Source organism: Hyperolius riggenbachi, chromosome 7 (genome assembly GCF_040937935.1).
Source record: "Hyperolius riggenbachi isolate aHypRig1 chromosome 7, aHypRig1.pri, whole genome shotgun sequence".
NCBI classification, from domain to species: Eukaryota; Metazoa; Chordata; class Amphibia; order Anura; family Hyperoliidae; genus Hyperolius; species Hyperolius riggenbachi.
The window spans coordinates 313,619,603-313,632,860 of NC_090652.1; the positions used below are offsets into that span (position 1 = coordinate 313,619,603).

The 13,258-nt window shown below is 49.3% G+C and overlaps 1 protein-coding gene and 1 long non-coding RNA gene across 10 annotated transcripts in view; one reads left to right on the plus strand and one right to left on the minus strand.

Moving 5' to 3' along the window:
- The window catches only part of TFCP2L1 (transcription factor CP2 like 1), a 97,567-nt gene extending 93,040 nt beyond the window's left edge, over window positions 1-4,527 (minus strand). For 2 of the 8 annotated variants that reach the window (XM_068246152.1, XM_068246155.1), the window contains exon 1: window positions 4,351-4,527. In XM_068246152.1, the coding sequence (XP_068102253.1) occupies window positions 4,351-4,412 (62 nt within the window). In that variant the 5' untranslated portion in view covers window positions 4,413-4,527. The remainder of the gene's footprint in view (window positions 1-4,350) is intronic. The other 6 variants (XM_068246158.1, XM_068246156.1, XM_068246151.1 and 3 more) reach the window with 4 other exon arrangements.
- A 1,127-nt stretch (window positions 4,528-5,654) lies between these two features.
- The window catches only part of LOC137525916 (uncharacterized), a 46,508-nt gene continuing 38,904 nt past the window's right edge, over window positions 5,655-13,258 (plus strand). For both annotated transcript variants that reach the window (XR_011023064.1, XR_011023062.1), the window contains exon 1: window positions 5,655-6,911. This is a non-coding gene — a long non-coding RNA (uncharacterized lncRNA). The remainder of the gene's footprint in view (window positions 6,912-13,258) is intronic.

Sequence of the window (13,258 nt, forward strand, 5' to 3'; positions counted from 1 at the left end):
CAACCGCTGCCTATCGCCTGCATGAAACCACAGCCATGAGGTGCTCATTGGCCGGCAGCCTGAACTGCCCGACTATAACAGTTCGGCCTTCCGTGTGAGAGGGCCCGAAAGGTACCCAACAGCTGTACAATATTTTTGCCCAATTGGACACTAGATTCAACAAAAACATCTAACTGGCCAGAATTGTGGTCAACTACAGCACCGCAGTAACATCCAATGATCAGGTAGTTTTATTTTTTAGCGGAAGACCTGGAAGCTCAGATGGTAATGCCAACTGCAAGACAATCGGCACAGATTTCATATAAAGTATGAGTAGCTTAAGACTCAGTTCAATCTACGTCAGGGTGGCAGTGTCCATCGCACTCATGAGTGTATGCCTGAGATTCTACGGCAACAGGTCCACTGTTCGAAAAAAAAAAAAAAAAAAAAACTCACACAAGCCAGGTCTAACATTGCAGGAAGGCAATGGCCAAACCCAGGCAGGGCTGTCTTATTTTGTAATACCTTGACAAAGGGGACCATTTGTAGCACGAAAACATTTTTTTTTCCTTTTTGGTGATGTAGTAAAGCACACAGGAGGACTTTATATTTTTGTGGTGTACACACTGTGATTGACTTCTGCAATTTGGAAAGACATGTAAAAAGATCCATGCTTTCCCATAAGAGCATCTGGTGTCCATTCTGCATGACTGTTGACCACTAGCCAACTCTCAAACCGCATTCAATAACCCTCTTGCAGTCCCAGGGCCCTTCACGAGTGTAGTAGTGAATACATTGGCACTGCGGGGCTGATTGGAAAACTAGCATTCAGCAGGGTGACAGGCACAGTGATGCACTGGTTATTTCTTTCACTTGCAGCACACGTTCCCCACTTGACTTTTTCTATAACTCCAGAGTGCGCTCCAAAGCATTGGGGAATCGACAACGACCCCTCACACCTGGGCCACCGCTTCTTCAGTCGGCTCCCATCAGGCAGGAGGGTTTCGGGCCACCTCCACCAGGACATCTATGCCTGGTGCACACCATGCAATTTCCCATCAGATAGAAGGGTCGAAACGATTATTTCTGACAAGTCCGATCTGATTTCCAATCATTTTTCTAATCGATTTTGTATAAAAGCGATCGGAAATTGATTATAAAATGATCGGAACTGTCGGAAATAAATCGCTTCCACCCATCTATCTGATGGGAAATTGCATGGCGTGCACCAGAACTAAGCTGTCAAGCTCTTGAACTCTCCACCTCCCCCACATCTTTTCCTCCCTTATGCCTGGTACACACCACGCAATTTCCCGTCAGACAGGTCCGATCTGATTTCCTATCATTTTTCTGATCAAATAAATCACTTCTGTACAAACTTTATCAGATAAACTTTGGGAAATCAGATCGGAACTGTCGGAAATAAGTCGATTCGACCCATCTGACGGAAATTGCATGGTGTGTACTAAGCATTAGGGTTGTGGTCACTAGCTGTTATCAATAAAACTTTTGTCTATTGAATCACTGCCTCTAACACATCTTATGTGTATAATGTAATATATATTGTTTTATCCTATTTATATTTCTCTTACATTAGGTTCTGTATGTGCCAAACCCAATTCAGCGAATAAAACTATTATTGGTTTATAAAGTGGCAACATATTCCATGGCATCGAATATTTGAGTTTCCTCTAGGAACTCTCGTTCCTGCAGCAGCAGCAGGACAACTGACCTCCCTCTGAAATGTCCCCACACTTTTGCAGAGACTATATTGTGGACATTAGATTGAGAGCTTCGAGGGACAAATAAGCTGGGCACACTCTCAATAAGTCATCCAAAATGACATGGTTTACAAGTACGCCATTTGCTATGTGGTTATCGAGCATTGGAAATCAATTGTACACACACTTACATGGGTAATGTTCACTATTGACACTTATTCGGTGACCCAAGTGGAAGTAAGCATGAGCTGTGAGGAGTATGGATTAAATTAGTGTACTCCACGAAGTGTTGCAGATGTCACTGCTGTGTGTAAACAATAAGAATAACAATGCGATCCTGGCAATGAACACTTTATTTCAAAGAATGTTTTAAAAAAGGTGAAAAAAACTCTGCAAACCTCACCTGGGTCAAAATGGAATATCAGAACATAGCCTTAGGCTAGGTCCACACTAGACCCGGTTGCAGGACGGACACTGCAGTCCGGATCAGGGGAAGTACCCACCGTACTGCAAACTGATGAAAGTGCATCAGTTTTGCATCAGTTTCCGTTCAGGTTTTTCCCTGACAGAAAACGTCTCCATTATTAGGAAGGAGTGGGAGGATTTTTTTGGGCCAATCATAAAGTTCAGGCTATCCGTTTTAACATCCGTTTTTTGCCTGTGGAGCTGGAGATGCGTTTTCTCATTACTTTCACTACCCCTGCGTGTATCCGTGGTCCTGATCCATTGCGTGAAAATGCAGCAGATCCGGACCTTCCGTTCAGGTTTTAAAAACGGATCCCCGCAAACGCAGACTGATCCGTTTTTTACTTGGGGAGGCTGGCTGCTATTTTCAACATTAGTATCCGGGACTCCGTTTTTCATCAGGTTTGAAAAACGCAGCCACGGATACGTTTCCGGACCTAGTGTGGACTGGCTCTTACTGTAAGCAGCCTGAACTACACTGCTAGAGGAATAAAGAGTCTGCAGAAGGGTTATCTTTCAAAAACTTAACGCACCCTTTATTGTAAAATGAACCTAAAGGAAAAACTGGGAATGAAACTCAAGGTGCCCATTAATGATACAATCTTAATTTTACAATCTTGCCACTTCACTATAATATGAGGGACTACCTGAAGTACACACTCTACTTACTTTTCTACCACATCGATATGGTAAGACTGTACAATCAAGATTATATCACTGATGTGCACCTTGGCTACACATTATTAAATGTTGCTATTGATCATAATTACGACTGATGTTATGATCAACCAACATTGCGGTTCAGCGTTTCAATCTTAACATCGATCGCAATAGATGTTAAGATTGAAACGCTGTAGCTCCATGCTACTGTGCAGGTAGGGGCCGTACTGTGCGCCTGCGCAGTGTGCGCACTCATACACGAAGGGGAGCCCGGCTACAGGTGAAAAGGGTCCCCGCCAGCAGCAGAGGATCGTGAAAGATTGGGGTTAGTCTCTGGAGCATCGAGACGCAACCCTCTACAGTGGTAACTTTTTGATAGGTTTCAGGTTTGCTTTAGGGTAACTAAAGTGAAAAAGTCTGCCCAGTTTAACTTACCTGGCACTTCTTCGAGGCCCGCCTGTGCCCTTGTAGACTTTCCATGCCCATCAGCAGCTGTGCCCGCTCCAAAAGCGGGCACAACTGAGCCAGTCACGGGCTACTGCGTATGTGTGGCCCCGGTCACGCGCCTTCGTGGCGGGAAGCGTTCGGTGCATGAGCAGTTGCAATTTTTAGAAATTGCACAACACTCCCAGCCACGGGGGCGCGTGGCCCCAGGATCCGCGTGCAGCTTTTGCAGTGGGGGGGGGGGGGGGGGGGTGTGTAGGGGTCAGGTAAATTGGGAGGCAGCTACTGAATGGATCAGTTTGGAATATTAGCGCAGGATCCAAAAGACTTAATTGGACTAGAAATGCTCTAGGTAAGTTAAACTGGGCAGATTTTCCCTTACGTTTCCTTTAAGTTAGCCAGTAAATGGTATCATCCAGATTCAAAACTTCCTGCTTACACTCGGATATGACCCGGGGTAACATCTGCTTACACTCGGATATGACCCGGGGGAGGTCCGCGTACACTCGGATATGACCCGGGGGAGGTCCGCGTACACTCGGATATGACCCGGGGGAGGTCCGCGTACACTCGGATATGACCCGGGGGAGGTCCGCGTACACTCGGATATGACCCGGGGGAGGTCAGCTTGCTCGGATATGACCCGGGGGAGGTCAGCTTGCTCGGATATGACCCGGGGGAGGTCAGCTTGCTCTGATATGACCCGGGGGAGGTCAGCTTGCTCTGATATGACCCGGGGGAGGTCAGCTTGCTCTGATATGACCCAGGGGAGGTCAGCTTGCTCTGATATGACCCAGGGGAGGTCAGCTTGCTCTGATATGACCCAGGGGAGGTCAGCTTGCTCTGATATGACCCAGGGGAGGTCAGCTTGCTCTGATATGACCCAGGGGAGGTCAGCTTGCTCTGATATGACCCAGGGGAGGTCAGCTTGCTCTGATATGACCCAGGGGAGGTCAGCTTGCTCTGATATGACCCAGGGGAGGTCAGCTTGCTCTGATATGACCCAGGGGAGGTCAGCTTGCTCTGATATGACCCAGGGGAGGTCTGCTTGCTCTGATATGACCCATGGGAGGCCACTTACCGCAGATATCCTCCGTTAGGGTGCTGGTTGTAGTGTTCAGGCTGCGTGTGCCAATACAGCATTTTCAGCAGGACAGAGTCGGATCCGGCGGTGGCAGCAGCAGCACAGAGCCCGACAGCAGCGCTCCTCCCCTCCCCCTCCGTGCTCGGGACACCCCGTCTAAGCCCGGTACATACCTCCCGTCACCCCCGCCGCCTAAAGGGCTCCCCGCCAGCCCCCGCCGCTGCAGCTCCGGAACCCGCCGCACATACCCCCTCCAGTCACGTGATAAGCCGCCGCCCCCCCGGCCGGAGTCCCCGCCTGACCCGCCGAGAAGCGCTCCGCAACCTTCACCTGACGAGCCGCACGAGCGAATGCCTCCGTCGCGCCCCGCCCGCACTTATATACCGTCCCCGCCCCCAGAGCGCTCATTGGACCGCTCCGCGCAAGGCGCCGTCCCCCGAGCCACTCCCATCTGCGCGAGGACTGCTCTGTGAGGAGAGCGGAGCCGGGATATTCCCGCCCATACAGGGCCCGCCCCCTCCTAGCCTCCAACGTGAGGGAGACTCACCTCCTGTACCTCACAACCCAGATATGGGGGGAACCCACCTTTGCCCCTCACCCCCTGACACTGAGGGGAACCCACCTCTGCCCCTCAACCCCTGACACTGAGGAGAACCCACCTCTGCCCCTCACCCCCTGACACTGAGGGGAACCCACCTCTGCCCCTCACCCCTGACACTGAGGGGATCCCACCTCTGCCCCTCAACCCCTGACACTGAGGGGAACCCACCTCTGCCCCTCACCCCTGACACTGAGGGGATCCCACCTCTGCCCCTCACCCCCTGACACTGAGGGGAACCCACCTCTGCCCCTCACCCCCTGACACTGAGGGGAACCCACCTCTGCCCCTCACCCCCTGACACTGAGGGGAACCCACCTCTGCCCCTCACCCCTGACACTGAGGGGATCCCACCTCTGCCCCTCACCCCCTGACACTGAGGGGAACCCTTCACCCCGATATTAAGGGGAACCCACCTCTGCCCCTCCCCTTACCCATGACACTGAGGGGAACCCACCTCTGCCCCTCACCCCCTGACACTGAGGGGAACCCACCTCTGCCCCTCACCCCCTGACACTGAAGGGAACCCACCTCTGCCCCTCACCCACTGAAACTAAGGGGGACCCACCTCTGCCCCTCACCCCCTGACACTGAGGGGAACCCACCTCTGCCCCTCACCCCCTGACACTGAGGGGAACCCACCTCTGCCCCTCACCCCCTGACACTGAGGGGAACCCACCTCTGCCCCTCACCCCCTGACACTGAGGAGAACCCACCTCTGCCCCTCACCCCCTGACACTGAGGGGAACCCACCTCTGCCCCTCACCCCCTGACACTGAGGGGAACCCACCTCTGCCCCTCACCCCCTGACACTGAAGGGAACCCACCTCTGCCCCTCACCTCCTGACACTGAGGAGAATCCACATCTGCCCCTCACCCCCTGACACTGAGGGGAACCCACCTCTGCCCCTCACCCCCTGACACTGAAGGGAACCCACCTCTGCCCCTCACCCCCTGACACTGAGGGGATCCCACCTCTGCCCCTCACCCCCTGACACTGAGGGGATCTCACCTCTGCCCCTCACCCCCTGACACTGAAGGGAACCCACCTCTGCCCCTCACCCCCTGACACTGAGGGGAACCCACCTCTGCCCCTCACCCCCTGACACTGAGGGGATCCCACCTCTGCCCCTCACCCCCTGACACTGAGGGGAACCCTCCTCTGCCCCTCACCCACTGACACTGAGGGGAACCCCTCACCCCCTGACACTGAGGGGATCCCGCCTTTACCCCTCACCCACTGACACTGAGGGGAACCCCTCACCCCCTGACACTGAAGGGAACCCACCTCTGCCCCTCAACCCCTGACACTGAGGGGAACCCACCTCTGCCCCTCACCCCTGACACTGAGGGGATCCCACCTCTGCCCCTCACCCCCTGACACTGAGGGAAACCCACCTCTGCCCCTCACCCCCTAACACTGAGGGGCACCCTTCACCCCGATATTAAGGGGAACCCACCTCTGTCTCTCACCCCCTGACACTGAGGGGAACCCTTCACCCTGATATTAAGGGGAACCCACCTCTGCCCCTCCCCTTACCCATGACACTGAGGGGAACCCACCTCTGACCCTCACCCCAAGATATTACTTTACTCCTTAATGTTACTATAATTATTATTATTTAGTTTTTATATAGCGCCAACATCTTCCGCAGCTCTGTACAGAGCCTATAGTCACTTAACTGTCCCTCAGAGGAGCTCACAATCTAGTCCCTGCCATAGTCATATGTCTATGTATGTATAGAGTAGTGTATGTATTGTAGTCTAGGGCCAATTTTAGGGGGGAAGACAATTGATTAATCTGAATATTTTGGGGATGTGGGTGGAAACCGGAGTGCCTAGAGGAAACCCACACAGACACGGGGAGAACATACAAACTCCTTGCAGATGGAGATCTGGCTGGGATTCCAACTGGGGACCCAGGGCTAACCACTACGCCACTGTGCTGCCCACGGCTGAGGTAGGTAATGTTCACTGAAACTGTACAGCGAGGTAGAATGAGAGAACATTGATATATAATTATCAGCATGCTGGCACAGCAAATTCATGGATTTTTAAATGATGCATGAGCTGAAATAAAGAAGTGAAGCTTCACTTACCTGGGGCTTCTTCCGGCCCCTAGAAGTTCCAATGACCTCACTGAAGTTCCACTGACCTCCAGGCTGCCTCTGTTCCCCCGGTAGATGGCTGACCCCTGGCTGGGTCGCAGGCTTCTTCCTCTGTGACACAGCTAGAGTTTGCCATCATTATGGAGGTGACGGCAGGGCCGGTTCTAGACTTTTGCCTCCTGAAGCAAATATGAAAAAAATGCACCTTTATTTCTAAATAAAATATCGGAGCCATCAATTTTGATAGGGACATAATTTAAACGGTGTAATAACCGGGACAAATGGGCAAATAAAATACATGAGTTTTAATTATGTGCATGTATTAATTTTAAACTATAATGAGAAACTGAGAAATAATGATTTTTTTTCCATTTCTTTCTTAACTTTCCTGTTAAAATGGATTTAGAAAAAAATAATTCTTAGCAAAATGCACCATCCAAAGAAAGCCTAATTAATGGCATAAAAAACAAGATATAGATCAAGTAATTGTGATAAGTAGCGATAAAGTTATTGGCAAATTAATGGGAAGTGAACGTTGCTCGGATGCATACTATTTTCGACACTGTAGGCTGAAGTGGTGAAGGACCCGTTTCCACTGGTGAAGAATACACAGCGGTTCCCCGCATGTGATTAGAGTGGGGAAATTATATCTTTATAATAATTATATCTGACTTCTATTTAACTTCAGTCAGAGCACGCATATTATGCCACAAGAGTGAAACGTGCTGTGACCCTGCTGGTCCTCCATACAAACGGATGTGGATCCAATTGTAGTGCCGACTCTCTCTTTTCCCTCTCCTATGCTTTCCCTATGAATGGGAAATTATATCTATTCCGTCAATGGGCTTTCCGTCTGAATCGCATGTGATTGGAACGACATGGTGCAATTTACCGCCGTTCGCATCCGAATCCCTGTGGCTCTAGTGCAAGGCACAGCTATAGCAATTAGGCTGTGGCTGTGCAATAGTTTAGTTGTGTTTTAGGCACACACCTGCAACAAGCATGCAGCCAGTGGAATCACATCAGAGCCTCAGCATCTGATCTGAATGTTCATTCCAGGCAAGAGACTTATAGCAGTCTTTCAACAATTTATTGGTATTTATTTACCCTTGTGCTCCCCACATACTACCGTATTTACCCTTGTGCTCCCCACATACTACCGTATTTACCCTTGTGCTCCCCACATACTACCGTATTTACCCTTGTGCTCCCCACATACTACCGTATTTACCCTTGTGCTCCCCACATACTACCGTATTTACCCTTGTGCTCCCCACATACTACCGTATTTACCCTGTGCTCCTTACATACCCCCTGGAATGGTAAAGATTACCTCAAGTACTCCTTGACAGATATATTTAGTTGCAGTACACGGTAATTGTTTCTTAACAATTTACAAGAGTTTACTACTGTGTTTAACTGCTTCTGGACCTTGTTAGCTGAAATCTTCATCCTGTTTGTGAGCTGGAATCCCTGCCAGGGCGTAGATTTCAGCTAGTCAGGGCCGGCCCTAGGTTTCACAGCGCCCTGAGCGAAACCTGATTTTTGTGCCCCCCCCCCCTTTCATCCTCTTTCCACGTGCGCACACACGCACGCATGTATACACACACACACAGGCCCATATGCAATTCCCCTTTTCTCCTGAGATCTCTCCTAGAACAGTGGTTCCCAACCTTTTTGACGTTGTGATACATCACGCCAAATGCTCAGATCTCTGTGACATGTATATTAGAAAAAATACTATTAATAACCACGAATGGATGGAAAGAGTGCATTATCCTGAATACACTTAAAAATGAAGGCTAGAAACTTTCAGGAATATTAATAAAAACAGTCAGTGGGACAGTTATCCGCCTCCCCCTATTTAGAATGATAGCACAGCACTGACAATTTGCACCACAGGTTATAGCCGCAGTGCCCCCCCCCCCCAAAAAAAAAACGCCCTCAGACTCAGTATAGGTAGGTAGCCAGGTATAGGTTCCCCAGTATAGGATCTCATGTGTAGGTGCCCTCAATATAGGTTGCCAAGCATAGGTGCCCCCAGTATAGGCAGTATAGGAAGTCAGTTGAAGGTCTCCAGGTCTCCATCCCTCCATAGTTATCCAGGCATTGGTGCCTCCAGCATAGGTAGCCAGGTGTTGGTGCCCTCAGTAAAGGTAGCCAGCTATAGGTGCCCTCAGTATAGGAAATCAGGTGTAGGTGCCCTCAGTATAGGCAACCAGCTATAGGCGCCCCTTTGGAAGCTGGCGCCCTGAGCGACCGCTCCGGTCGCTCATATCAAAGGCCGGCTATGCAGCTAGTCATGCCTCGCGGTCTCATCGCTCCTGTCATTCGCACCGTTCTTTCATCCCTGCAGCCTGCTCGCACTGCCTCTCGCCAAGCCATTTTCATTGGCTCCTGAACCCATGATCATTGTGAGCCAATCACTGTGATCACAGCTTGATGTTTAAAAATACAAATATCTGGTCCTTAAGGGGCCAAATGGTTAAAGTAAACCTGAGATTTAATAAAAGAGGAAATGTATACATACCTGGGGCTTCCTCTAGCCCCCTTTAGGCTGATCGATCCCGCGCTGTCCTTCTCCGAATGCTTTAGGCCCCATGGCAGTCTGGCTGGATGGTGGGATGTCATAATCTCAAAATTGAAGACCTTCAGTGGTGAGTAGAGGGTATGAATTATAGTAGTTAAAGACAACCTGTAGTGACAATAACATAATGAATAAAATTGCTTTTTGTTTACGATATTCATTTATAGGTTATTTAGTCAGTGTTTGCCCATTGTAAAACCTCTCCTCTCCCCTGATTTACATTTTGAAATGCGTAACTGGTGATGACATCATTAGTTCTGCCAGGTGATCTGTACAGAATGTTACTGAGAGTTCTATGCACAGAGGGAGCTACTGCTTGTTTGGCAGATGGAAAAAGCTGTTATTTCCCACATTGCAATGAAATTCACAGACAGGAATCTGTCAGGACCATGGCAATGACCTCACACTGGGGGAGGGGTTTCACTACAATTTCAATCACACAGACCCTCCTGATGATCTATTGGAGAAAAGGAATAGAGTTCTCATGGGAAAGGGGGTATCAGCTACTGATTAGAATGAAGTTCACTCCTTGGTTAAAGTTCCTCTTTAAAGGGTACGGGAGGAATAGCTTAACTACTATAGAAATGGAATATAAATAAATGTAATGGTTGAATTTGCCATAACTACTTCCTGTGGAAATACATATAATGTGTTACTACAGGAAGTAGTTATGGCCAATTCCATATCTGCGTTTAAGGGGGGCTTAGATGCTTTCCTTGCGTTGAAAGACATCCATGGCTATAATTACTAGGTAATGCCCAGTGATGTTGATCCAGGGATTTTATCTGATTGCCATCTGGACTCAGGATGGATTTTTCTCCCTTTTAGGCCTCTTTCCCACCAGGACGTTGCGTTTTAGGGGACGTTATGGTTGCATAACGTGCCCCTAACGCAACGCCTGGTGGTGTTGCGGAGGACGCCAGAGTGAGCCGCGTTATGCAGCTCTTTGTGCGCACTGTGGTCTCCGTGGCGCTGATTGGCTGGCGGGACCACGTGATGCGGAGTGTTCCATTCCGCATGACGTGGTCCCGCCAGCCAATCAGTGCACACAGCGGTCGCTCCAGGAAGAAAACACTGCACGTCAGCAGTGCAGTGAATATTAATTAGCCATGTGGCTAATTACTGCGCATGGGCAAGCAGTCTAACGCGGCTAAAGCCACGTAGAACGCACAGCATGCTGCACTTTCTCAGAATGTGCAGCTTTACACTGTAACACAACGTTGGCATTGTGAACAGCCCATTGATTTTTTATTACTGTGAGTTGGGCTGAGTTACAGGCTGCATTAACCTGCGCCTGTAACGTCCCACTCTGAAAGCAGCCTTAGGGCTAATTGGCCAATGCCTTGTAAGGGTTTTTCATCCTCCTCAGGATCAGCAGCAGTGGCGGCTCCAGGAATTTTTTTTAGGGGGTGCTATGCAGGTGCTGGACCAATTTCCGGGGGAGCTGACGCGCGCCGCGGCAAAAAATGGGTGTGGCTACAACCTGCGGCGCAGCGAGAAAATGGGCGTGGTCATGACCGGATGAGGGCGGGGCTAACTGTAATTTAAAGTGAACCCAGGGTGAGAGTGATATGGTGGCTGCCATATTTATTTCCTTTTAAACAATTCTAGTTGCCTGGCAGCCCTGCTGATCTATTTGGCTGCAGTAGTGAACTGAATTACACCAGAAACAAGCATGCAGCTAATCTTGTCAGTTCTGACAATATTGTCAGAAACCCCTGACCTGCGGCATGCTTGTTCAGGGTCTATGGTTGAAAAAATTAGAGGCAGAGGACCAACACGGCAGCCAGGCAGCTGGTATTACTTAAAAGGAGATAAATATGGCAGCCTCAATATTATTCTCACCTCGTATTCCCTTTAAAAGTGCAACGCAAAGACAGAGGGCCCAAGTTTTGGTGACCCTTTTCCCAGAAAATTCACATAATTGTGCAGGTTTTCTCAAGAAAATACACGTAATGTGAGCAGATTTTAACAAAAAACACGTCCAATGACCCCAATATGCACAATCGTTATCAGATATGGCTCCAATATGCACAATCGGTAGCAGATATGACCCCAATATGCACAATCGTTATCAGATATGGCCCCAATATGCACAATCGTTATCAGATATGGCCCCAATATGCACAATCGGTAGCAGATATGGTCCCAATCGGTAGCAGATATGGTCCCAATATGCACAATCGGTAGCAGATATGGTCCCAATATGCACAATCCGTAGCAGATATGACCCCAATATGCACAATCCGTAGCAGATATGACTCCAATATGCACAATCGGTAGCAGAAATGACCCCAATATGCACAATCGGTAGCAGAAATGACCCCAATATGCACAATCGGTAGCAGAAATGACCCCAATATGCACAATCGGTAGCAGAAATGACCCCAATATGCACAATCGGTAGCAGAAATGACCCCAATATGCACAATCGGTAGCAGAAATGATCCCAATATGCACAATCGGTAGCAGAAATGACCCCAATATGCACAATCGGTAGCAGAAATGACCCCAATATGCACAATCGGTAGCAGAAATGACCCCAATATGCACAATCCGTAGCAGATATGACCCCAATATGCACAATCCGTAGCAGATATGACCCCAATATGCACAATCCGTAGCAGATATGACCCCAATATGCACAATCCATAGCAGATATGACCCCAATATGCACAATCCATAGCAGATATGACCCCAATATGCACAATCAGCATCACCTGAAAAAGAAAAACCCATTTACTCACCTACAGCCAGAAGACCTCCTGTCCCGACCTCCTGTCCCGACCCCCTTGTGGCGCCCACAATCCTCTTCCTTCCCGACGTCACGACGAGACTTCCTGCCTGCATGCAGAGAGCAGGGCTACGGGAAAATGGCCGCCCGAAGCCATGCACTGCAGACTCGAAGTCTGCAGAACAGGGCTCCGGGTGGCCATCTTACCGTAGCCCTGCCTGCTGCTCCGTGCTGCCGCTGTGTGAACTGACTTGGCGTCTTTTAGACGCCTGAAGTCAGTTCACTCCAGGGGGTTCTTGGACAATTCTAGGGGGTGCTCGAGCACCCCCAAGCACCCCCCTGGCGCCGCCCCTGATCAGCAGGGATATGTGAGGGTGCAGGCTGGTGTTGTACCTTATTTTCTGGTTGTACTCGATGGACGCATAAGTCTTTTTTCAACCCAATTTACTATGTGACTACTGTATGCTAATCTTGAAGCACAAAACTCAAAGTTGAAGTTCTTAAATTCTGAAAGCACACACTATGTAGTGTTAATGACGAGTATATAACTTTTGGAACTCCATTTTCAAATGTAAAAATCTGTTTTAGACCTTGCACACTGCAAGCAATTCAGATTCAGATTCCGCTTTTTAATCTGTTTTTACTTCCGATTCAGATTCAGATTTGCAGTTTTCTCCCTGCACACTGCAAATCGGAATCTGAATCGGATGTAAAAACTGATTAAAAAGCGGAATCTGAATCGGAATCGCTTGCAGTGTGCAAGAGGCCTAATAGTTGTGTTTGCCTACAGCTGTACACCTGTCCATAGAGATGCATGCAGCAGCTCTACACTCCGGCTTCCTGTTCAGGGGTATTTAAACCCCACTTTCTGTCTACAG